The sequence below is a fragment of the Peromyscus eremicus genome, chromosome 20, assembly GCF_949786415.1.
Source record: "Peromyscus eremicus chromosome 20, PerEre_H2_v1, whole genome shotgun sequence".
Lineage (NCBI taxonomy): Eukaryota > Metazoa > Chordata > Mammalia > Rodentia > Cricetidae > Peromyscus > Peromyscus eremicus.
Window position 1 is genome coordinate 3852451 of NC_081436.1, and position 25228 is coordinate 3877678.

The 25228-nt window shown below is 45.4% G+C and overlaps 1 protein-coding gene across 1 annotated transcript in view; it reads left to right on the plus strand.

The window, feature by feature from the left end:
* Window positions 1–24605, plus strand: part of Lima1 (LIM domain and actin binding 1) — a 97261-nt gene extending 72656 nt beyond the window's left edge. Inside the window, exons 5-9 of the mRNA XM_059247166.1 lie at window positions 4635–4742; window positions 9958–10015; window positions 12148–12257; window positions 20317–20450; window positions 22202–24605. Of these exons, the coding sequence (XP_059103149.1) occupies window positions 4635–4742; window positions 9958–10015; window positions 12148–12257; window positions 20317–20450; window positions 22202–23207 (1416 nt within the window). The 3' untranslated portion in view covers window positions 23208–24605. The remainder of the gene's footprint in view (window positions 1–4634; window positions 4743–9957; window positions 10016–12147; window positions 12258–20316; window positions 20451–22201) is intronic.
* The last annotated feature ends 623 nt before the right edge of the window (window positions 24606–25228 follow it).

Genomic DNA, 25228 nt, shown 5'->3' on the forward strand with positions numbered 1-25228 from the left:
CAGGCTGGCCTTGAACTCACAGAGATCCACCTGGCTCTTCTGGGATTAAAGGTGTGTGCCATCACCACCTGGCTACACCATTTTTATTTGCTCCTCCGGACAGCCGGCATGAGTGCTGCAACCAGGAAATGTCTCCTGGGCCCTGACCTCTGACCCTGGCCAGTCCCCCTCCTCCCTTGGTTAACATACGTTTTCCAGTCTTGATTTTGCTCCCCCAGTTGATGCATACATAGCCACACCTCACTGGTTTTCTGTGATGTTACCAGCAGTGATATCAAGACTCTTCCTGGCTCGTCTACTGAACTTTTTCATTGTCACTGATAAAAAAAAATTGGAATCTTATTAGCTTTAATAGGAACATCTATTGTGAGTTTCTTTTTGGTTTCGTGGTGGGTGCTTAGGGTTGAACTCAGGCCTTTGCACACGCTAGGCAAGCGTGCTACACTGGGTTATATCTTCAACCCAGATTTCCTTTTTCAAGAGAATAATGGGAAATATAAAAAACATTAAGTGCATTGAACATTGATGTAGTTCTGTTAGGTTTTTCATTGATATATTGCTCACATAACATAAAATCACCATTCTGTGGAAGCACACACTGCCTGAGGATGTAGCTCAGCGGAAGAGCCTTTGCCTAGCTTGCGTGAGGCCCTGGCTCTGATTCCGGGCTCTACAGGGAATAGCAGACCAAAAACACACTTAGGGGATTTTTTTTTAAGTATATTTACAAAGTTGTACAACCATAACTCTTTCTTAATTCCAGAACCTTTCTGTCAGCCCTCAGAGAAATTCCCTATCTGTTTAGTCACCCACTTAAGCACTCATCCGCTTTCCCCCTATGAATCTGCAGTCCTGGACATTTCATTCAAAGGAATTCTGTGAGGGCTGGAGCTGGGGATGGTACAGCACGTGCCTAGCATGCCTGAGGCTCAGGATTTAGTTCCCAGTATAAGAGGAGCTCTATATGGCCTTCTCAATCTTTAACCCATATGATGTAATGATTTCCTGCAGAGAAAGAATCGTGTATTAGAAAAGAGGGGGTGGGGAATGACAGGAAGATTACATGGTTAATGAATGGAAAGATTTGGTATTCTGCACACGCTCCCCTCTAGTGCTAAGAATCAAACCAGAATGTCACATATACCGGGTAAACACTCAGCCGCACCCCCTAGCCCCAAAACCTGTTGTTCTTTTTTTCTTCTTGTTTTGAGACAGGGTCTCACCATGTGGCCTTAACTGTCCTGGAACTCACTTTGTAGACCAGGCTGGCCTGGAACTCACAGAGATCCGCCTGGGCTCTACGTCCTGAGTGCTGGGATTAAAGGCGTGCGCCACCACCGCCCGGGCTTGAAACAGGATTTTACTCTATAACCTAGCTTTAAAGTCACAGGGCTCTTCTTGCCTCAGCCTCCCTCCCAGGTACTCAGGTGACAGGAGCACAGGATGTCATCATGTCCTCTCTTTGTCATCTTAAAATCTACTCATTTGTGCCGGGCGGTGGTGGCGCACGCCTTTAATCCCAGCACTCAGGAGGCAGAGCCAGGTGGATCTCTGTGAGTTCGAGGCCAGCCTGGGCTGCAGAGTGAGTTCCAGGACAGGTACCAAAACTACACAGAGAAACCCTGTCTCAGAAAAACAAAGACAAACAAACAAACAAAAATCTGCTCATTTGTCTGTTTACCGTAGTGCTGGAAACTGAAGCCAGGACCTCCCTCAAGCATGCTGGAGAAGCACAGTGCTGTAAGGGGCATCCCTAGCCCTGTAAGGGCATCCCTAGCCCTGTAAGGGGCATCCCTAGCCCTGTAGGGGCATTCCTAGCCCTGTAAGGGGCATCCCTAGCTCTGTAAGGGGCATCCCTAGCCCTGTAAGGGGCATCCCTAGCCCAGCTTCTCATTTTTAGAGATGCATAAGTTTGTTCCTTCTGTAATTTCAGAATACAAGATCTATTCATTGCCAAAGGTCTTAACAATGTTGGGAAAATAATATTGTTTTATTTATTCCTGGATAGATCAGAACTGTGCAGATTCAAGATTATAATGTATATTCCAGAAGTAAAAACATTTCCCCCTACATAATTATGCTTTCCTCAGTAGTACTGATGGACCCATTCTCTGAAACACAGTTGTTTGTTTCTTTTTTTCAGTCCCAGTGATTGAAATCTCAGCTTTATACATGCTAGACACATAGTCGACCACTGAGCTACACCCTCATCCCTCTCTCCAGTTTTTTTTTCAACAGTAGTTTTAATAAGAGATGATGTATATAAATCAAGAGAGTGGAACACGCCGGGCGGTGGTGGCGCACGCCTTTAGTCCCAGCACTCGGGAGGCAGAGCCAGGCGGATCTCTGTGAGTTCGAGGCTGGCCTGGGCTACCAAGTGAGTTCTAGGAGAGGCGCAAAGCTACACAGAGAAACCCTGTCTCGAAAAACCAAAAAAAAAAAAAAAAAAAAAAAAAAAAAAGAGAGTGGAACACCCAGAGTTTACCGAGTGTGAAAAAGGAATAGAATGGGTCTGGAGAGATGGCTCGGAGGTTAAGAGCACTGGTTGCTCTTCCAGAGGTCCTGAGTTCAATTCCCAGCAACCACATGGTGGCTCACAACCATCAATAATGAGATCTGGTGCTCTCTTCTGACCTGCAGGCACACTGTATACATAATAAATAAATCTTAAAAAAAAAAAAAAAGAAAAAAAAGAAAAGAAAAAGGAATAGAATGAGACTCTCCTTAGAACGTAGATCAGGAGATGCAGAGATGGGTGAGGGGCAAAGCTTACTTCTTGCCTGATACTAGAGGTGTCTGTCTGTCTGTCTGTGCAAGCATTCCACCCAGATGACTCCTCAGGTGGGAAAACCTGTTCCGTGACCTCGTTTGGATTTTTTTAGCACACTGGAAAGAGCAACAGATATGGCTATGACAAAGCATCCTCCTGCTGGCTAGTTATCTTGCTCTTCATTTTGAAACAGTCTGGTGTATCCCAGACTAACCTCAAACTGCCTATGTAGCCAAGGCTGATCTTGAACTCTGGTCCTCCTGCCTCCAACTCCTAAGAACCGGGATTACAGCGCCACCACACACGGTTTTATTTGGTGCTGGCAGGTAGAACCCAGGGCTTTATGCATGCTAGGAAAGCTCTGTACCAACTGAGCTACATCCTTAGCTCCCCTTTAAAAACAAAACCAAGCCTCAAGGGGTGTAGCAACACAGGATGGCTGGAGTTTGAAGCCGGTTCCAGGACCGCCGGGCTGCAGAGATCCCGTCATCTCTAAACGAATTCTCCTAGTAGAGTTTCGTCATTAAACTTCTGCTCTGGAGATTTCAAGAGTTGAGAAGTCTTTAAAACTTCTGGGGAAAAGTACCTTTCATCTCATCCTCCAAGAATGTCTGAAATTCCTTACAGCACATGATTGTAACAGGGCACATCCTGGGTAGCAGCTTAGGAGGAGCTCAGAGACAGACAGACAGACAGTAAATGAATGGGTGTCATAGGGCAGTGCTGGGGGCCGCCTCCTCCTCATAGTGCACGTGCAGCAGGGACGGCCCACTCTGAAGTCGCTGACCTTAGCAGATTCATCACATCCGCTTCACCGGCCCCGTGGCCTTAGACGGCTTGTTTCTCCCCAAGCCTGAAGAGGCACAGACGGGACCGGGAAGGTAGCTGAGCTGAGAGCGAGCTTTCCAGTGCACAGTCTTGAGGTTAGCCACGAGTGCCACGTCACCTGAGTGTGGTGACACACACCAGCAGCTCCAGCACTTGAGAAGTGGAGGCAGGGGGATCAGAAGTTCAGGGTTATCCTTGGCTATCTAGTCAGTTTGAGGCTAGCCTGGACTACATGGGAGCCTGTCAGAAAGAGCAAGGAGGAAGGGGGAGGGGTCACAGGAAAGGTCACAGTAAAGATAGAAAGCTCCCTCTTTGTTGATTTTTAGATCTAGTAGATCAGTTCATTTTAACTTTCTGCTCCCAGTGTCCTGTATGAGGAAAAAAGATAGGATTATTCTCCTTAGTCCTATGGCAGTACCAATACATGTTTTCTCTAATGTTGAGGCTCCGTTATGAAATATAGATTAAGGTATCTTTGCAAATTTTATGTGAAAAGCTTTTTTTTTTCTTTTTGAAAGTTTGATAGGAAAAGATTGTTTATGGTATCATTCAGTATAATTTCAGTTTTTATATGTGTCCATCATCCCTGTCTTTCTTTCCAGGCCGGGCATTTATATGTATGGTCAGTATATTTTCTTAATTGTTGGCACTTGGCATCTCCTTTCCTTGCTCCCAAACGGTCTTTTCTGTAAATTCACAAGCTTTGCACTTCACAAGCTGTGCTGCTAGAAGAGTGAATCACAGAATGCTCGTGCTGGGGGTGGGTGGGGGTGTCCCTGTTGGTACGTCTGTAGCCTAATGAGCGTCCACTTCGAGACAGGCATACAGATATCTAACTCGGAGGTATGTGTCCACACGGCTGCTTTTGTTATTTCACTAGTCAGTGGGTTCTGCTTGTGACAGGGGGTTGATTTGGCCTAAGGTCTATGAGAAGAAGAATTTTTTTTTTAAGCATTCCAAGTTTATTTGGAAGATGAGCTGTGAAGAGAATGGAATGGTAAGCATTTTGAGTTCACGGGTTATTTTTATTTTGTAGAATGAGTTGAAAGCCAGTGGTGGTGAGATCAAGACTCATAAACTGGAACAAAAGGAGAATGTGCCCCCAGGACCTGAGGTCTGCATCTCCCATCAGGAAGGAAGAAAGGTAGGTTGAAAGTCCACGTCCAGTTGCCAAGGAAGCATGTGTTCTAAATTAGGTGCTTAAAATTAGAAAGGGCTCTGGCTCTGGGCTGCAGCGTCTGGGAATTTGGTGGCAGCTGCCAGAGCAGATTGTCATTTTTGCAGGTCACATAAATTTCAGTTAGGAAGCTTTGTAATTTACAGCTGACCAAATAATGAGCCTTCACTGGAAAATTCTTTTGTTCAGCAAATGCCCAGAAGGCATAAAGCTCAAGTCACCTATAGAAACCTGCTTGATCAGAGATAAAATTCTTATTTTCAAAAACTTTTTTAAGGTTTTGTTGTATATGTATAAATGTTTTGCCTGAACGCAATGTGTGGGCACTGAGTACGTGGCTGGTGCCCTCAGAGTCAGAAGAGGGTATTGGATCCCCTGGAACTCAAGTTACAGACAGTTGTGAGCCACCCACCATTCGGGTGCTCGGAGTTGAACCCAGATCCCGTATAACTGCGCATGCTCTAAACTGCTGAGCCATTTCTCCAGCCCCAAGATCCTGTCTTTAAATCATTCCCAATCTTCTTCTTAAATATATACTCAATACGTTATTTTAAGATTTTCTTTCGTTTGCTTGTTTTGTCTTAATTTTGTTTTGAGATGAGGTCTCTGTGTCTCAGGCTCATCTTGAACTTGCACGGTCAAGCAATCCTCTCGCCTCAGCCTCTTGAATAACTGAGACTGCAGGCCCCTGACACCACTCTGGCTTAATACGGTTGTTTGTTTGTTTGTTTTTGGTTAAAAAAAAGTTATTCTTTTTCTCAAGGTTATTTGCTCGGTTTTGGTTTTGCTCTGTTAGTGATTCACCCAAGGCCTTGCATGCACTGGGCAGGTGTTCTCCCACTGAGTTACATCTCCAGCCCTCACTCAAAGCGTGTTAGAATGCAAGTCGTATATGTTAACATAAGAAATGCTAAGCTTAGAAACTGAGGACTGGGTCAACAAGATGGCTCGCCAGGAAAAGGCACTTGCAGGCAAAGCTGAGGCCCTGAGCTCAGTCTCCAGGACTCACGTGGCGGAAGGAGAGAACCAACCTGAAAGCTGCCCTCTGAATTCCACACCTGTGCTGTGGCGTATCCTCACCCCACACATATCATAATTAACTAACTAATGGGAGAGGAGTGAACTAAAGGCGGAACCAGGCATACTAGCAAATACCAGCAATTGAAGAACAGTGCAGGAAGCTAAAGCAGGATGGCCGTGAGTTTGAGGCCAGGATGGTGCACGTAGAAAGTTCAAGGCCAGGATGGTGCACGTAGAAAGTTTGAGGCCAGGATGGTGCACGCAGAAAGTTTGAGGCCAGCATGTGCACACAGAAAGTTTGAGTCCAGGATGGTGCACGCAGAAAGTTTGAGGCCAGGATGGTGCACGCAGAAAGTTTGAGTCCAGGATGGTGCACGCAGAAAGTTTGAGTCCAGGATGGTGCACGCAGAAAGTTTGAGGCCAGGATGTGCAGGTAGAAAATTTGAGGCCAGGATTGGTGCACGCAGAAAGTTTGAGGCCAGCATGTGCCGTAGAAAGTTTGATGCCAGCAAGACCCTGTTTGAAAACAAAGAAAACCACATACACATTCACCCTCATTCATAGCCACCCACCACCACTCCATCCCTCCCTCTGTTGCCTTCTGACATGGTAGCTATTAAAAATCATTATGGTAGGTGCTCTGAGAGAGTGGGGCCATGGGAGTTCAGAACTAGTTTACCTGACTTCTTCAGGAAGATGATGTCTGAGCCCAGTCTCGAGGAATGTGCAGGAATGGGCCAGGTGAGTGGAGAAAGGTCTCACAAGAGATAGAATAGACACACAGCAGAGTGTGGAAGCCTGAGATTGACATTTGATTGATTAGCAAGGTAGGGGTAGTAGATAGGCAATGATGAGAGACGGGGGGCGGGGGGGGGGGGTATTTGGAAAAGCCTTCTAGGCCGTCCTCAAGGGCTGAGATATAATCAGACGTCAGTGGGAAGCCACGGAAAGAGTTCCGGAAAATCACGTTTGTGATGCGCGCCTCAACCATGAGATGGACGGCTCAGTTTTAGCACGGAACAACTTCATGTAGACAGCAGACTTGCTAGTCACAGACTCATCAAATAAGCTCTATACTGGGCTTAGCAATTCTGAGCACTGGCTGTTCTTCAGAAGATCCAGGTTCAATTCCCAGCACCCACATAGCAGCTCACAGTTGTCTGTAACTAAAATTCCAGGGGATTTTACATGATTTTCTGAGCCTCCCATGCACAGTAGGTGTACACATATATACATGCAGGCAAAGAACTCATACATAGAAAATCTTTTAAAAATCTTAAAAGTAATAATAAATTGTATAAATTATAGACTTTTTTTTTTTTTTGAGACAGACCCTGTAGACCAGGCTAGCCTAGAACTCACAGAGATCTGCCTGGATCTTCCTGTCTCTGCTTCTTGAGTGCTAGAATTAAAGATGTGGGTCACCATGTCTGGCTAGTGAAAGTTGTTTCTCAAATAAAACAAATAAATATGTTTGGAATTTTCCTTATGGTTTATAAATTAAAAGAAAAAAATCCCAGCATAAAATCTCCCCATCTTTACCTAAAGATCGTAACTGAGGAAATACTTATCTGGAAAATGATGCGCCTGGTGTCCTAAATTCTGTTTTTGTGCTGATCTGATATGAAATTAGAACTCTGGGCTGAACTGCAGGATCGGAACATTTTAATTACAGTGCAAAAGAGCAGAGCGGCAAGAGAATCATAAATCAGGGAGGGTGGGGAAGGAGGAGAGAAAGACAGTAAATACCAGTCAAGTGAGTCCTCAGACTCTCTAGGCTTTTCAGAGCCTGGCTCTCCCTGGTCGGCCTGACTGCCTTTCCTTAACCAGTACCTAAGCCTTGTTTGAACTTTGGTCTGCTACAAAAAGATGTTAATGCTACAGGAAACATTCTTTTCAAAACAAACAAAATAAACACACACACACACACACACACACACACACACACACACACATACTTTTTTTTTTTTCAGGCAGGGTTTCTCTGTATAGCCCTGGCTGTCCTGGAACTCGTTCTGTAGACCACACTGGCCTTGAACTCACAGAGATCCACCTGCCTCTGCCTCCCAAATGCTGGAATTAAAGGCGTGCGCCACCACTGCTCGGACCATATGTTTTTATTTATCCTTTGAGAATGTAAGAGGGCACTGGATCCATCGGAACTAAAGTTACAGGCAGTTGTGAGCCACCATGTGGGTGCTGGGAATTGAGCCCAGGTCCTCTGCAAGAGCAGCCAGGGCTCTTAACCACTGAGCCATCTCTCCAGCCCCAAGTAACTTTCTTGAAATGCCATGCTTTGTCAAGCTGTTGCTTTTCCTGTAATGAGATGTCTGAGCATGGTCTCTGATGCTCCTGCCTGGAAGTGCCCGCAGTGATGACATCCGTCCACCCACATGTTATGTCATGATGTCAGCACTAAGTGTTCAAGGGGACTAGGTCAGAGGTACGGGAAGAACACCCCAGGATGGGTGCACCTCAAAATGCACAAGAGCTGAGGGTCTTTTTTGTTTGGTTTTGGTTTTTGGTGACAGGGTCTCATGTAGCATAGGCTAGCCTCTAATTTACTGTGTAGGCAAGGATGAACCTGAATTACTGGCCCCTCCTGCCTGTTTCTTGAGTACTGAGATTGTAGGCATGTGCCAACCAGCCAGCAGTGAAGGTCTTTTTATAACCAAACACAACTTTCAAAAAATGTATTTCATACCATTAGATGAAACACTTCATGTGGAGGCGATCAGTTCAATACCTGGCACATAGTAAACACTCAGTAAAAGTCAGCTGTGGGTATTCTAGCTTATTCTTTGCCAAGGTAGAATCCCTGTAGTGAAAGGAGAGTAGGGAAAACGCTGGCATTTAAGTGTGGTCAGCCAACAACTTAGTCTCCATCGTAGTTCGGTTCTTCAGACATCTTGACATAGGCCCTTGGTATCACCCGTTAAACCCAGCATCATGATCTTTATAGAAGATGTACACCAGGAAGGACTGGGCGTGTATAAAGGAGGGAGGGAGGGAGGCAGTTCTTTTATTCAAGTTTGATGGCTTCTGAACCAAAAATATATACCTACACACAGGGTCTGCTTCTTGTTCAAAAACAAACAAACAAAAAACCTGCCATTTTTTTTTTAAGATTTATTTATTTATTATGTATACGGAAGAGGGCGCCAGATCTCATTACAGATGGTTATCAGCCACCATGTGGGTGCTGGGAATTGAACTCAGGACCTCTGGAAGAGCAGTCGGTGCTCTTAACCTCTGAGCCATCTCTCCAGCCCAAAACCTGCCATTTTGAGACTAGAATATTTTTGTTGGTTTTTGGTGTCCCCCACCCCACCCCACCCCCACCCCACCCCCCCGCCCAGGTGTGGCAGTGTGCTTTTTTTTTGTTTGTTTGTTTGTTTTATTTTGAATATTTTTCTTAGATACACATTATTATTATTATTATTATTATTATTATTATTATTATTACTGTTACTATTTTATGTGTATGAGTTTTGCCTGCATGTATGTCTGTGCACCACGTTTGTGCCTGGTGTCTGAAATGGCCAAAAAAGGGTGTTAAATTCCCTGGGACTAGAGTCAGATGATTGTGAGCTACCATGTGGGTGCTGGGAATTGAACCTGGGTCCTTCACAAGAACAACAAGTATCATATATATATATATATATATATGGAGAGGGGGGGATACTGTAACCCAGGCTAACATCAAACTCACAGTCTAGCAGGGGCTTATCTTTAACTTCTCCCTCCCTTCACCTCCCAAGTCTCAACCTCTCTACCTGAAACACCCAAACAGAAAACCAGGAAAATCAGAGTAAGAATAACTCCTGTGATTAAATACGTTCCTTTCCCTTGCTGTGGGGTTTGCTCTCCTTGACACGGGGGTTTTGTTTGGTTTTGCTTCCTGAGATACGGCTTGAACATTCTTTATGAGGGAGACGATGCGCACTTGGCAGCTGAGTGCAGTCTGTTCTGGTGCGCCTCTGTAATTGAGAGGCGCGTTAATATCCTCATAAAAGGCGACCGCTGTTCCGGGCCGTTATTCCCCCCAGGCAGCCAGTGACTAACTGGAGTCAGCGGGTCTTTATGGTGTTGGCAGCAGATGCTCTTCTATTTTTAATGCTCTTCTTAATCCTCCTTAATCTTTTTTGTTTTTTTCTTGTAGGTTTCTGCAACTGAGAATAGCCTGGTGGCCCATTCTAGCCCTGCGGAAGATGATGCTTGTAAGCGTTTGCTCTTAGCTCTGCATGCCGGGGTCCCTGCTACTGTCTGTAGAGGAAGGGACACCGCACACCCAGCAGCCGAGCTCATCAGAGTCTCCACTGGGCTTAGGGACTGCTGCTGGAACACCCGTCACACTTTTCACAGCTCAGGGAGAAGTTGTATTACATACGGCTAACATGGAATAGAGATTTTTTTTTTAATTTTTGAGATTGTTATTTATTTTTAATTTATGGATATAGGTGTTTGCCTGAATGTTGTCTGTATACTATGTGTCTGTAGTGCCTGTCAAGACAATGGCATCAGATCCCCTGGGACTGGAGTTACCATAGGTGCTGGGAATTGAACCTGGGACCTCTGAGAGAGCAGCCAGTGCTCTTAACTTCTGAGCCATCCTTCTAGCCCTTACTAAAGGAATAATGTTTAACAGCACTTCTCTCACTGAACTTACCCTACCTTCGGCACTAAACTCTTCCAGGTCCAAAGCTGTATAAACCGATCTTGAAGTCTTACTTCAACAGAGGTGTTCAAGAAGGACTGTATTAATTATTGGAGAGCGTTTTCCTCAAAGTGCTAAATTTTGACATAATTTGATCCTGTTTGGAGTAGTTGTAAGCCTGGTTTCTGAAAGATAAAAGATTTGGGTTTTATTTTTACCATCTTTATTTTTAGGTATTTATTTTTCTGACACAGTCTTGCTGTACACTGACTAGCCTGGAACTTACTGTATAGAAGAGTCTGAACTCTTCTCCTTCTGCCGGCCTCCTAGGTGCCGTGACTAGAGAGATGAGACGTATTTCACAATGCTTGCCATACCGTGACCACGTCTGATTTTCTGTGTACCGTTGTTTTGGTTTGCTTTTCTGGTTTTTCCTTTTTTTTAAAGACAGGGTTTCTCTGTGTAGCCCTGGCTGTCCTGGAACTCCCTATGTAGACCAGGCTGGCCTTGAACTCACAGAGATCCACCTTCCTTTGCCTCCAAGTGGGGATTAAAGACTTGTACCACTTTGCCCAGCTTGGCGAATTATTTTTAAATATGTATAGATTCCTAGCTTCCCCCACAACAAATCTGAATACAGAAATCCTCAAAACTGAGGTAAGAGCATAAATCAAGATTTATGCTTCTGAGTGCCCAGAAAAGCTCAAGGCTGAAATCAAAAGCACCTTTCTGCATTCATTTGCTTGAACTAAAAGATTTTTTTATTAGGTTTGCAATACGTTTCTTCTTCTTTATCTTTTCTCCAGAAACAAACTATCACCTCTTAGTGCCTTGTTGCCTCCAGCTTTAAGAACATTTAAATTGTATTTTTGTTCATTTATTTTCGTGTGGACTCGGGACGGCTTGCAGGGGTCTGTGCTCTCCTTCACTATGTGGATGCTGGGGATTGAACTCAGGTCTTCAGGCCTGTCGGCAGGTGCTTTTACCTGCAGAGCTATCTTGCCAGCCCAACTCTAGACTCAGGAATTTTGTTTAAATGGTCCCTTAGTAGCTGTGTGAATGGCTCTTCTGTTCCTTCTGAGTTTCATCGTGAGGTACATACACTGGCAAGACATTCATTCATATGGCATCACTTAAACAATCAGGAAGAAAATCTTTATGTGGTATTTTCATTATTGATATCTGCTTTAAAAACAATCCAGAAAAAGCAAACTGTCCCTTGAGAGGAAGAAGCAGAGTGGATCTTTGTGAGTTTGAGGCCAGCCAGAGCAAGACCCTGTGTCTAATTTTTTTTTTTTTTTTTTTAAAGAATGACCCACAAAGACTCAACACACTTACCTTCCTTTTCCCCAGCTTCAGCTGAAGCACCCCAGAGGAAGTTACTGGGCATGCCAACTACCAAAAACACCAAATCTATCCACAGCCTTAAGAAATGGCACATGCTTCAGGCAGAATGTTTGGGTATACCGATGGTTTGGGTCCCAGGTGTGTACCACAGAGTGAGAACGTCTCTAACTGACAGCCTGACTCCTGGGGAGCCCAGGACGCTTTCAGTTCAGAACCCTCTTCACCGAAAAGCAGTACTCTCCCTGACACTAGAAGGACCAGTCCCTGGTGGGAAGTACCCGTGTTTTGCTTTTGGAAAGAACCTTGCCATGAGCTACTCTAAAATGCCTGCCTTTGTGACTCCATCAGGTGACCCCCAGGTGAAGAGTGGGGCCCAGCAGCCTGTGCACCCGAAGCCACTGAGTCCTGATGCCAGAACCTCCAGTCTTCCGGAAAGTTCTCCTTCCAAAACAGTGAAGGTATGGTGGCATTTGCTCCCTGAGTCCTAGACTCTTGTTTCCAGTTCCACATGCTGCAGTTTTTAGTGTTCCGTTCAGCATTACCAGTTTGGGCTGTCCTAGACATACTGCCAGTAAGGGTCTACTTAAGAGTCACTTTCAGGCTGGGCGGTGGTGGCCCACGCCTCTGATCCCAGCACTCGGAGGGCAGAGGCAGGGAGGATCTTTGTGAGATTGAGGCCAGCCTGGTTTACAGAGTGAGTTCCAGGACAGCCAGGACTGTTACATAGGGAAATAATAATAATTTATTTTTCTAGTGTAAAGGATGGAAGCTATGAACTTTTTTCCCCTCACACTTAGTAATTTGCATATAGAACTAATTGATGAATAAAAATGTAAGATGTTTAAAAAAAACGTGACTAAGGAAGACACCTGGCATTGGCCTCCTACCTCCACATGCACTTACACAGACACACACACACAGACACACACACACACACACACACACACACACACACACACACACACACACGCCAGGCATAGTGGTGCATGGTGAGGCTGAGGCAGGAGGATAGTAAATTCTAGGCTAGCCTGGACTATGCATTGAGACTGACCCTATCTAAACAAACAAACAAACAAAACAAAACAAACAAGAAAACCCAGTGAGTAGACTGTCTGACCTGGTTATGGATTCTGTGTAACTGAAGAATCTGAGCCCTGGTTAATCTAAGAACAAACATTCTGGTACTGAGAACAATTGCTTTCTCAACATGACTCTGGTCCCCTCCTCTGCCTGTTTGGCCAGATGACCTAGGGCGTGATTGTGCTGACCCAATGCTGGATCAAGGTCCTCCAGGCCCTGAGCCAATGAGTGCTTTATAAAATGACACATCACACAGGTCTTCCTGAGCTAGTCAGAGAGAAAATACATAGGGTAGATCTCTTTCATGCTTATCTCATACCTATGTGGGCTTTGTCCATGGTCACTCAGCAGGAGCATTCACGGCCTGCCTTTACACACACACACCCCAGGATTGAAAACCTGTGTGAAGACTAGAGCCCATCGCCTGCCCAGTTCCCTGTGTGTTAGTAGTCCAAAGCTCAAAAGATCATGGTGTGCGGAGCCTGGCATGAGACCTAAATTCATCTCCTCTTTATTTAAGATCTGTTTGTTTTCTCTCGCTCAAAGTCCCCCCCACAGTCCACAAGCAAGATAAATACTTCAAATGCACACAGAAAGACCTGCTGGCATCACTGGTCCCATGGCCCTAGACTTGGCAACAGAAGCTGTTTCTCTACTTTGGGAAATTACATGCAGCTAAGAATACATTTGTTCACTCAAAATAGAAGTTTGAGTCCCACGCATCCTGAGGGGGGAAAAGATCTGCTCTTAGTGCCTGTCACTGAAAAATAGGGCACCCTAGGCAGGGAACTCAAACAATTTCAAAGTTTAGTTTCTTAAAGTAAAAACTGCAGGTGGCTGGAGGGATGCCTCAGAGCACTGGCTGTTCCTGCAAAGCAACAGCACCCACGTGGCGGCTCACAGCTGTCTGTAACTCCAGCTGCAGGGCGCCCAGCGGCCTCCGTCCTCCTGGAGCACCAGGCACCCATGCAGTGCATACAACACACATGTAGACCAAATACTAATACACATAAAATGAAAATAAATATCGGCAGGCAGGGTGTCACACTCCTTTAGTCCCAGCACTCTGGAGGCAGAGGAAGGAGGATCTCTGTGGGTCTACAGAGTGAGTTCCAGGACAGCCATGTCTACATAGAGAGATCCTGTCTCAAAATAAATAATTGAATAAATATTTTAAAAATGTGTGTGGAAGCCGGCGGTGGTGGCGCACGCCTTTAATCCCAGCACTCGGGAGGCAGAGCCAGGCGGATCTCCGTGAGTTCAAGGCCAGCCTGGGCTACCAAGTGAGTTCCAGGAGAGGCGCAAAGCTACACAGAGAAACCCTGTCTCGAAAAAAAAAAAAAAAAATGTGTGTGGAGAAAGCAAGAATGTGGTATAGTTTGAACACTGGCCGGAGAGCTCCCTTGGTGAAGTGTGATGCTATGAAGTTCAGGTTGCAGGTTCATTCTCAAAGGAGAGAATATCGACATCAGAATCTGGTGGGCTGGGACAAAGGCCTATTTTGCTTCAAAAAACTCTGGAGACTTTTTAAATTTTTATGTCTTTATTATTTTTATGGTATGAATGTTTTGCCTGCATGTATGTTTGCCATGTGTGTGCACCTGGTCCCTGTGACGGTCCCAAGAAGGCATGAGATCCTCTGGAACGGGAGTTACAGGTGGCTATGAGCCAGTGTATAGGTGCTGGGAATCGAACCCAAGTCCTCTGCTAGAGCAGCCAGTGCTCTTACCCAGCGTCATCTCTCTAGCCCCAACTCTGGGGATTTTTAACAAAAATTGTTGGAGACAGGATTTCACTATTCAGCCCAGGCTGGCCTCAGTTCACCGTTACAGCTCAGGTTAGCCTCAGTCCTGTAATCTCCTGTGTCTGCCTCCCAAGTACAAAGATTACAGACATTTACCACCATACCTGGCTTCCGGGGTTTTCAGTTGTCAGTGGGGGGATGGGGAGAAATCAAGACCCAGAAGGGAGGAAAAGGCAGGACGATGTGACCAGCCCTGAGGGTTACACACTTATCCTCATTGTGCCAAGATAGCCCAGGCCCAAGTTTCCTTCCTCAGATGGTCCTGCCGACAGAGGTGGGAAGTTGTATGGGCTTTGTTGTATGGTGTCGGGGCTGTCCAGCCTCAAGCATGCTAAGCTAGTGCTTTCCACTGAGCTGCCCTCCCCCAGCCCAGGTTTATGCACTTTTACAAAGCTGTTAGAATTATGATTGAAGGTTGCTAGCATCTCGTCACTGCTCCTCTCCTGTAGACAGTCTGTTAGAGGCCATCTATCTGGGATCTGAATGGTCCTGAGAATGAGTTCACAGAGAGGTCTTCTCAGAGAAGCTGCGGGCTGCACAGAGCCGGCTCAACCATTTACTGCGTGGTGAAGAATTTCACTTTTATTACCTAGCTGTTTTGCACAAACTGGAAGGAAAGAATGAACGGCATTTGTGGCATTCATCTGATGAATGGGGGTCTGGCATCGGTGCAGAATTTTTTCCCAGTTTCATTATGTCTAAAGGCTTAGTTTCACTGCCCATGGCCAGCTGCTTCCCTTTTCCCCCCCGCATTCACAGATGCACCACCGCTGAGCCTTCATTAGACTGAAAAGTCTGTATAAGACACAATGTCGAAAGAGTGTAGATGAAGCCATGGAGATTCATTGGAAAATAGCTTTAAGTAGATAGATGCCCATCAACAGAAGGTCTGTAATATTCCTCATACGGGAAAGGCTGTGTTGATGAATATTAATTATTTATATGTTACCCCATTCGTTCCAGAATATCGTGAAGATAATAGCTACACGTTTTAATTTGAAATCAAGTGAAGACTCCAGCTTGCTGAGTGTGTAAGGGCTAGGCTAGCATCTGCTTTCTCTCCAAAGAACTGCCTTTAGTTACGGAAACTGAACAACAGCCCCGCACAGTGTGGAAAACACTGTCGGTCTGAGTTAGGAGTTCTGGGTTAAGATTCTGATTCTGTTCCTGACTGTGCATAACCTTGGTCACCATCTGACGCCCCTCATGCTTCAGTATCTTCGTGGGAGAAAGGGGATAGAGGAGGAGAAATGAGAACAGAAGTCTTCACTTACTCAATGAGAAAATAGATGTAAAGATAAGACGTGTCTAACATTCCCGTGTTGGCAGAGTTCTGGGCACGGCTGTGCCGAGTCTGAACCTACCATGGCGGCATGGGCAGGATGCATGCCAGCCCTCCGATAATGGGAGAGTTTTCACACTGACTGCTTCCTGTTGCCTGAATAGACATGGGAAAATTACAGAAAAGTGGCTGAGAGCCCAGGACGGAGAATTAACGGGAAGACACAGCACAGCCACTATGATCTGGCACATTACCGTGCTGGGAGCCTCTTCTGTTGGTCCTGTGACAGTAGAGGTCCCTTGGGCAGCTGCTGCACAAGCCTTAACTAATAGCAAGAGAGACTGTGAGAGGCGAAACCTGGTGGGTCTGGCCAACCAGAACCTGTGGCCAGGCGGTTGTTTGAGGCAGCAGTCTGTCAAGCTGATGTCAAGGAGGGGGGTGACTTGTCAGTTGTGTGAGTGAAGCTTTATTGAAGAGAACAGGTGTGGGTCAGGTGTGGGAGGCAATAAAAGGCTGAAGAATTATTATCCAGACACTCCTTTTGTGGGTGAAGTTTCATAAAAGCCTTCTCTCTCCTGAGGCTCAGTGTGTTCCAGGTAGATCTGAGGGGGGCTGAGTTCTGCCTCCTGGAACAGTTACTTGAAAGGGGATGTGGTCTTACTCTTGGATCAGAGTCTGAGTTTCAACTCAGCTGCAGTCGAGTGCTCCAGAGCACACCAATGCTGTGTATTCATTAAAGGTTCCTGTTCGTCTCTTCCAGCTTCTGCGTCCTGCTCCTGGCACCTAATTTCTGCTCCTGCCTTCCACTTTCCTCCTAATGTGAGCAAAACCTTCACTGTCTCTCAGGTTCTCCCTTCTTTCCCCTGGGCTGCATCCTTCCGTGGTGTGTGTGTGTGTGTGGTGAGTGAGTGTGTGTGTGTCTGTGTGTGTGGTGTGTATGCTGAGTGTGTGTGTCTGTGATGTTTGTGTGTGTGGTGAGTATGAGAGTGTGTGTGTGGTGTTTGTGATGAGCATGTGTGTGTGTGTGTGTGTGTGTGTGTGTGGTGTGTGTGTTTGTGATGTGTGTGTGTGGTATATGTGTGTGTATTGAGTGTGTGGTGTATGTGTGGGGTGTGCATGGTGTGTATGTGTCTGTGTATGTCTGTGTGGTGTGTCTGTGTGTGTGTGTATGTGTGTGTGCCTTGTGTGTGTGTATGTGTGTGTGTGTGTGGTGTGTGTGTGTTTGTGATGAGTGTGTGTGTGTGTGGTGGGTGTGATGAGTGTGTGTGTGGTATATGTGTGTGTGTTGAGTGTGTGGTGTATGTGTGGGTGTGTGCATGGTGTGTATGTGTCTGTCTGTGTATGTCTGTGTGGTGTGTGTGTGTGTGTGTGTGAGTAAGCATGTTCTGTATCCTTTACCCCTTGTTCTCCCAAATCTATTTCAACTGTTAAAATACAGGATCCTCTCTTTGCAACTGAAAAAGATTCTCAATCTGATAAACATATTTATCCTATTACTTACACAATTTGACTTATGATTCGGACAGGTTCTCTCCAGTAGCTTCAATGTTATCATTATTCTCAAATTTTATTCTGCATTTTAATCTAGACCTGCTAACGAGTAAGAAAACACCTAGTCCTTGTAGAGAAAACCTTATTAAAATGAGGTAACAATATCTCCCTTTAAATCCAATCCTGTTAGAATGTCTGTAAAAGAAAAAAAAATATCTGTTCTTCAAATAATGCCTTAGTGGTTCCCACGGCACTCACTGCAGTAACTCAGGTCACCTTTAATACTTTCCTATGACTGGTTAACTAAGGTAACCTCTGGTCTTTGATTGTTTAACCTTTTTTCTTTTTAGGATTCTGCCCCTACAGTGAAAGGGATTGTTTTGGGGGTTTTGTTTTGTTTTTTTCAAAACAGGGTTTCTCTGTGTAGTTTTGGAGCCTGTCCTGGAACTCACTCTGTAGACCAAACTGGCCTTGAACTCATAGAGGTCTGCCTGCCTCTGCCTCCTGAATGCTGGGATTAAAGGTATGCACCACCACACCCAGCTTGCTCTTTTATTCTTTTTTTTTTTTAATTTTGTTTTATTTATTATGTATACAGTGCTCTGCCTGCATGTATCCCTGCAGGCCAGAAGAGGGCACCAGATCTCATTATAGATGGTTGTGAGCCACCATGTGGTTGCTGGGAATTGAACTCAGGACCTTTGGAAGAGCAGCCAGTGCTCTTAACCTCTGAGCCATCTTCCCATCCCCGCTCTTTTATTCTTAAGTCCTTTGAATTTTTTATTCTTTTTTTTTTTTTTTTCTTTTCGAGACAGGGTTTCTCTGTGTAGCTTTGCGCCTTTCCTGGAACTCACTTGGTAGCCCAGGCTGGCCTCGAACTCACAGAGATCCGCCTGGCTCTGCCTCCCGAGTGCTGGGATTAAAGGCGTGCGCCACCACCGCCCGGCGAATTTTTTATTCTTAAGTCCTTTGGAGTCCCACTCATTTTATTAAATTCCGTTTTATACTCTTCACTTTCATTTTGTGTTTGTTTTCTACTTCCGTTTCCTATCAAGCCTACGTAGAAAACAGTCCCCGTTTCTTTTTTTTTTTTTTTAATTTTGTTCCTGTAGCAAATGAACAATTGGTATGTTTTTGTTTTTCTTTTTAATGGACCCATCTTCAGGGTAATTAAGTCTGTTCTGCCTATAACGTGGTCCTTTTGGGCTTAACTAAATTCTGGTCCTGGGCCTAGGGATTAATCTGCATTATTTACCATCTTATGTTTCCTGCTGAGAACCCAAGCTCATCTAAGCCCCACCAGGGGACACCTAGGTGCCTGTGAGAGTTGCCTGGCCACCTCAATGGTGCTCTTCCTCTGTTGACTGAGATGTTTGTCAAGTCAGGGACATTACCCTCTAGAGGAGCCGCCCGGCCACTTTCAGTAGCCACATGAGGCTTTTCATCATGTAAGTGCTCATCATGTGTTTTAGAATTCTGGCCTCTATCAAGGCTACAGCAGCAAACTTGGAGGCGGGTGTTAGGGTCTCTTGAGGTGTAGGCTTGCCTCAAACTTGACGTGTAGCTCAGGAGGACCTTGCTTATGACCCTCCTGCTTCTGTCTCCCAGTGCTGAGTTTACAGGCACGTACAACCATGCCCAGTTTTATTCTGTGTTGAGCAATGAACCCAGAGCTCCATACAAAGCTAGGCAAGCTCTCTCCAATTGAGCAACATCCCCAGTCCCCAGCTCTTATATTTTTAGAAATTGAATTATTGTGTTGAACAAAGTGACAGCTCTTATTCCACAGTTTGCAAGTAGTTCATAAATTTGTAGTCATTAACTATAACATTTCCCGGGGCTTGCTTTTAGTCTGTTGGTTTTCAGACGTGTTATAGGCAATTTAGTAGGCAATGCTTCCTTCTGGAACCCTGATGATGTGGTTTGTTTCTCTTACAAATTATTGCATTTGTGTGTCAGTTTAGGCTTGTTTAAAAATATGCCTAATTTGGGGCCGGACAAGATGGCTTAGCAGGTAAAGGCACTTAGTGCCAACCTGAGTACCTGAGTCCGATCCCAGAACCCATACAGAAGGAGGAGAGACCCAACTCCCCAGAGGTGACTCAGACCTCCACGTAGGCACCATGATGTATGCACTTATACACTAATAAAATAAAATAAGAACAAATGTAAAAAGCTGTTTAAATGTGCCACATTTAGATTAGTGGCTTATACATATATTCTTGGCACTGAGGAAGTAGAGGCAGGAGAATAACAGTCATGGAAATATGATGAGTTTGAGGGTAGCTTGGGCAGTACACAAATCTGTCTAAAAAAAACTAGAATAAAACCCATCCAGAAAGTAACAAAAGATGTTCCGCTGAAATTGGAATGCCTTCACCTGGTTCCCAAAGCTTAATGCTTTTCTTCTGCGTGCGTGTTAGGGCCCCCAACCCCCAGGCTGATATAATCGTCTTCTTATACTTGCCACATGGATTGAACTTCTTTCTTGTGTTATGATTTCATTTTCTCCTACTCCCTGCCCTTCTAACTACAGATCTCCATCTTTAATGTTTTCTGTAGGGGTGTGTGTGTGTGTGTGTGTGTGTGTGTGTGTGTGTGCACGTGCTTGTGTACACCTTGCTCTGCAACACAGCCCAAACCCACCTGACCTCAAAGAAAGGCTTCTACACTCAGGGCAGCCACACAATTTGGTACAGAAATTCAAGAGAGCCTCCCAGTTCTAACAAGTCAGCTGGTGGAACCTGAGCAGGCGTGGTTCCCAGGACAGTGGCCCTTAGATAAATTAAATCCTAGGCCCATCTCAGCAGAGTACCAAGCCATCACTTCAGATGCTGAAATTGTCCGCTTCCTTCCCTAGAAGTTTCAGGCACCTGCCAAAGAGATCTGTGTGGAGTGTCAGAAGACCGTGTACCCCATGGAGCGTCTCCTGGCCAACCAGCAGGTGTTTCACATCAGCTGTTTCCGCTGCTCCTACTGTAACAACAAGCTTAGGTAGGTCAGTCCCCGACAGGCCCTCTGTCTGCACAGTGGGAGCTCAGAGGGACCCTGGCTTTTAGCACACGAAAGGTGCTGTTGGTACTGGGGCTCCTGGTAGAGTAAAAAGCTCTGTTTAGTGACAGCTCCGTCATACAGAATGATGATGATGTTGGGGACTTCTTGATGCTCTGGTGTGTTAGAACTGAACCCTAAAATACTATGAACTGCTAATGAGGCCCCTCACCCATCACCAACTTCAGTAGAATGTTTTCCTGTAGTGTCTTAGCACCATAAACTTATATCCCAAGGCATGACGTGGGCCTGGCATCCCAGCTACAGTGGATGTTGAGGCAGGAAGACCTCAAGATCATGGCCTGCCTGAGCAACTTACTGAAACCACGTCACCCAAAGTGAAAAAGAGGGCCAAGGATGTATCACAGGGGTAGAATGTCTAGCACGCATAAATCCCTGGGTTCAATCCCCATGCTGAAGAGAGGTGGGGAGAAAGGAAGGAACTCAAAACTATCCATATGGCAGACTGGGGAAGTGTTTCACATTAATTAATTTTAATTGCATAGTTTTGGAGAAGGGAGTATCCAAGATGTTACTTTCTCCATCTTTCCTTCCCAAGAAAGTATCCTAGATTACTCTTGAAAGACATCCTGGCATCTACAGGGTACTCATGGGGTTTGTACCTGACCACAACTGGACCCAGTGGTAGCTCTATCTGGGTCAAGCTCCTCACATTGCACTAAAATCGGCCTCTGGGATCTCCACTCTTTACTTCTTTTTCTGCCCACTGAATTAATTTTTTTAATTAATTAATTTATTGATTGGTTTTTCAAGACAGAGTTTCTCTGTGTAGCCCTGGCTACTCTGAAACTCACTCTGTAGACCAGGCTGGCCTCGAACTCAGAGATCCACCTGCTTCTGCCTCCACAGTGCTGAGATTAAAGGTGTACGCCACCACCGACTGACTGGCTTTGAATTAATTATTTCAACAAAACATGTATCTCTTTGGGGGGAATGCTGTCATTGCTGTGACCCTTTAATTTTTTTGATATGTATCTGAGTGTTTTGCCTGCAGGTATTGTCTGCAAAGGCTAAAAGGTGGCATCAGATCCCCTGGAACTGGGGTTACAGATGGTTGCTAACTGCCATGTGGGTGCTGGGTCCTCTGGAAGAGCAGCCAGTGTTTAACCTCTCCAGCCCGTTATGATCCTTTAAAAGCCATTACAGTGGGCTGAGCATGGCTGACTCAGCCTCCTGACCGCAGGTGAATTTTATTTAATCAGACACATCTTTGCATCATTAAACAAACATTCCAGAGCATAAACAAAAGTAATACACCTTGAAGGAATATTCTACAACACAGCCTGGTCTACAGAGTGAGTTCCAAGACAGCCAGGGCTACACAGAGAAATCCTGTCTTGGGAAGGAGAGAGAGAGAGAGACAGAGAAAGAGAGAGAGAGAGAGAGAAAGAGAGACAGAGAAAGAGACAGAGACAGAGACAGAGAAAGAGACAGAGACAGAGACAGAGAGACAGAGAGAGACAGAGCAGGAGAGGAGAGAGAGGTATTATGATAAGTCATTTATGTGCTTTTAAAGATATTTTCCTAGGACTGGGGATATAGCTCACCCAAAATGGGGGAGGAGAGTTTCTCACCATCTTTGGAAAGTACTGGAACTACTAGATTGAAGCCTGCTGATATAAAGGAGAGTATAAAGGAAGATTCCCTGACTTTGTTTCCTCTTTTGATGACAGTCTAGGAACATACGCATCGTTACATGGAAGAATCTATTGTAAGCCTCACTTCAATCAACTCTTTAAGTCTAAGGGCAATTATGACGAAGGCTTTGGGCACAGACCACATAAGGATCTTTGGGCAAGCAAAAGTGAACATGAAGAAAACCTAGAGAGACCAGCCCAGCCTCCAAATGCAGGGGAGACCCCCCATAGCCCCGGGGTAGAAGATGCCCCCATCGCCAAGGTGGGCGTCCTGGCTGCAAGTATGGAAGCCAAGGCCTCTTCTCAGAGGGAGAAGGAAGATAAGCCAGCTGAGACCAAGAAGCTGAGGATCGCCTGGCCGCCCCCAGCCGAGCTTGGCAGTTCGGGAAGTACCATGGAGGAAGGGTTCAAAGTCTCTAAGCCCAAGTGGCCTCCTGAGGACGAAACCAGCAAGACAGAAGCTCCTGAGGATGTAGATCTGGACCTGAAGAAGCTGAGGCGATCTTCTTCGCTGAAGGAGAGGAGCCGCCCGTTCACTGTAGCGGCTTCATTTCGAACCTCTTCCACCAAGAGCCCCAAGATGACGTCACCTCTCAGGAAAGGGTGGAGCATGTCGGAGCAGAGTGAGGAGTTTGGAGGAGGGATAGTAACGGAAAGAAAACTAATGGAGGATGCCAAAGCCTCTGGGAAGAATGGGAGTGTGGGAAAATCACACAGGCAGAGCAAGGGTTCCACCAGTGATGAAGCCGTGAGGAGGAGCAAGGACATTCACAGTTTGGAGCTGGAGAGTGAGAATTTCATAGAAAATGGAGCAGACGTAGATGAAGATGATAGCAATGACCGCGTGCAGCAGTCTCCACTAGAACCCAAGTCTCCAAGCTGGTCTGGCTTTGTAGACACCACTCCTACTGAAGAATTCACTACCCAGAGTCAAAAATCTCAAGATGTCGGGTTCTGGGAGGGGGACGTGGTCAGAGAGCTGTCTGTAGAGGAGCAGATCAAGAGAAACCGGTACTATGACGAGGATGAGGATGAAGAGTGACCGACGGCTGCCGTGGTGTGGGCCATCAACTCCTGTCAATGCTAGCTTGTCACTGCCCTTTATCAAGTGGTGCCCAGAGACAGGCACCTCAGCACCAACTGTCATTTATGTGGGAGCAACATTAGAAATGAATTCCTGCTACCAAAACAGAAAACAAGCAAAAGAGAATCAATTCTAAGTGCATTATTGAAACTCCATTTTAAGCCTTGTGTGGTGGCGCACACCTTTAATCCCAGCACCTGGGAGGCAGAGACAGCAGATCTCTGAGTTTGAGGCCAGCCTGGTCTACAGAGTGAGTTCCAGGACAGCCAAGGCCACACAGAGAAACCCTGTCTCGAAAAACCAAAAAAAAAAAAAAAAAAAAAAAAAAAGAAAGAAAGAAAGAGAAAGAAACTCCATTTTAGCAGCGAAGATATGCATAAGTGCTAAGCAGGGGATTTTCTCAGTGATGTAGCCAGCGTCCACTGTATTCCCAAAAGTCAATATTAAAGTGTCTAGACAGTTAGTGGCACATTTTCACACTACAAATACCATTGTGGAATTGGAAACAAACAAAACAGATTTAGGTGCCTACATATCATGGCCAGAAGCACTTTAGTATAAAGGGCGCAATATAGATATTTTTACCAATTTCATTTTTTAGTACTCAACTGTTAAATCAAATATTTTTAATCTTTCAAAAATTTTTACGAATTTTCTCCCTCTAGTAGATACAGGAAACTTCCTGCTTTGCATCCCACATAGTCTATGCATTTTTAATTATTGAGGTATAATACAGCAACCTTTGGCCCAGTGAGACGGCTCACAGAAGTAAAGGCGATTGCCACATGAACCTGACTGCCTGAGTTCGATTCCAGAACTCGCATAAAGGTGAGAGAATTGAGTCCACAAAGTTATTCTCTAACAAGTGTGCTCTGTGGCACACATGCCCACCCACCAAAAATAATAATCAACAATAAAGAAATAAGCCACCCTCCCGAATTACCTTTGGGACTATGTGCTCTGGTGCTTGGAGACCCGCTGTACCCAAATAAACTGCAGCATTTGCCAGTGTGTTTATCTGACCTCTACGTGATTGCCTCCTCTTTTTGGTGGCTTCTCACACTTTACTGAAAGCTGCAGTGTTTTCATAAGACTTTTTGGATCAGGGTTTCCCATGCTCCCTGTGGAGCAAAATGAAGACTCCAAAGGAGAAATAACAAGAGGGACCACCAGAGCTCAGATCTCCACAGACACCCTGAGGCAAATCTTGTTAATACCGATCAGCTCTGAAATGTGTTGGCTTTTATGGCAGATGCTATTTCCAGGGTTAAGTTAAATCAGTTTTAGGTCTGTCTTCTTAGATGGTGCCCTAGTGTGATTCTCTGTAGGTGTTGGTGTGATAGAAGACTGGGCAGAGATGAGGATGTTCATGTCCGTCGTCAAGGGAAGCCAGGCAGGAACTTGGAGGCAGAAACGCTGCTCACTGGCTCCATTTCCATTACTCAGCTAGCTTTCTTATACAACCCTGGGCTGCCTGCCCAGGGGTGGCCCAACAGACAGTGCCCACAGACTAACCTGTTAGTCAATGCCCACAGTTAGAGGCAGTTCCTCAGTTCAGATTCCCAGGCAATTCTGTTTGTCAAGTTGGCAAAACCCAGCACAGGTGGTTCTCTCTAGTGTTAGGGCTTTAGAGCATTATAAACGAGTACAGGGTACATTTGTTGTACATGACGGCTATCCCAAATCATATGTATTGGGGGCGGGGGGGGGGGGGGCTGTTTTTAAGGTAGAGGCCTTTTTGCATTTCTAGAGATTTAGCTCTGTCTTAGAGATGTAAAATAATGATTGCTTATAGTCTTGTTTTGCCTAAAACATTTTTATCCAATAAAGCTTTTAATTTACATTTCAACTTCCCACTGTTCCTTCTCCATGGTTCCTTTACACTGTTAGGATCTCTCAGGATCTTTTAAGCAGTTTGAGGGGGGAAATGTGCTATGAATTCATTTCACCACTAGATGGTGATGTTGAGCTGAATTGTG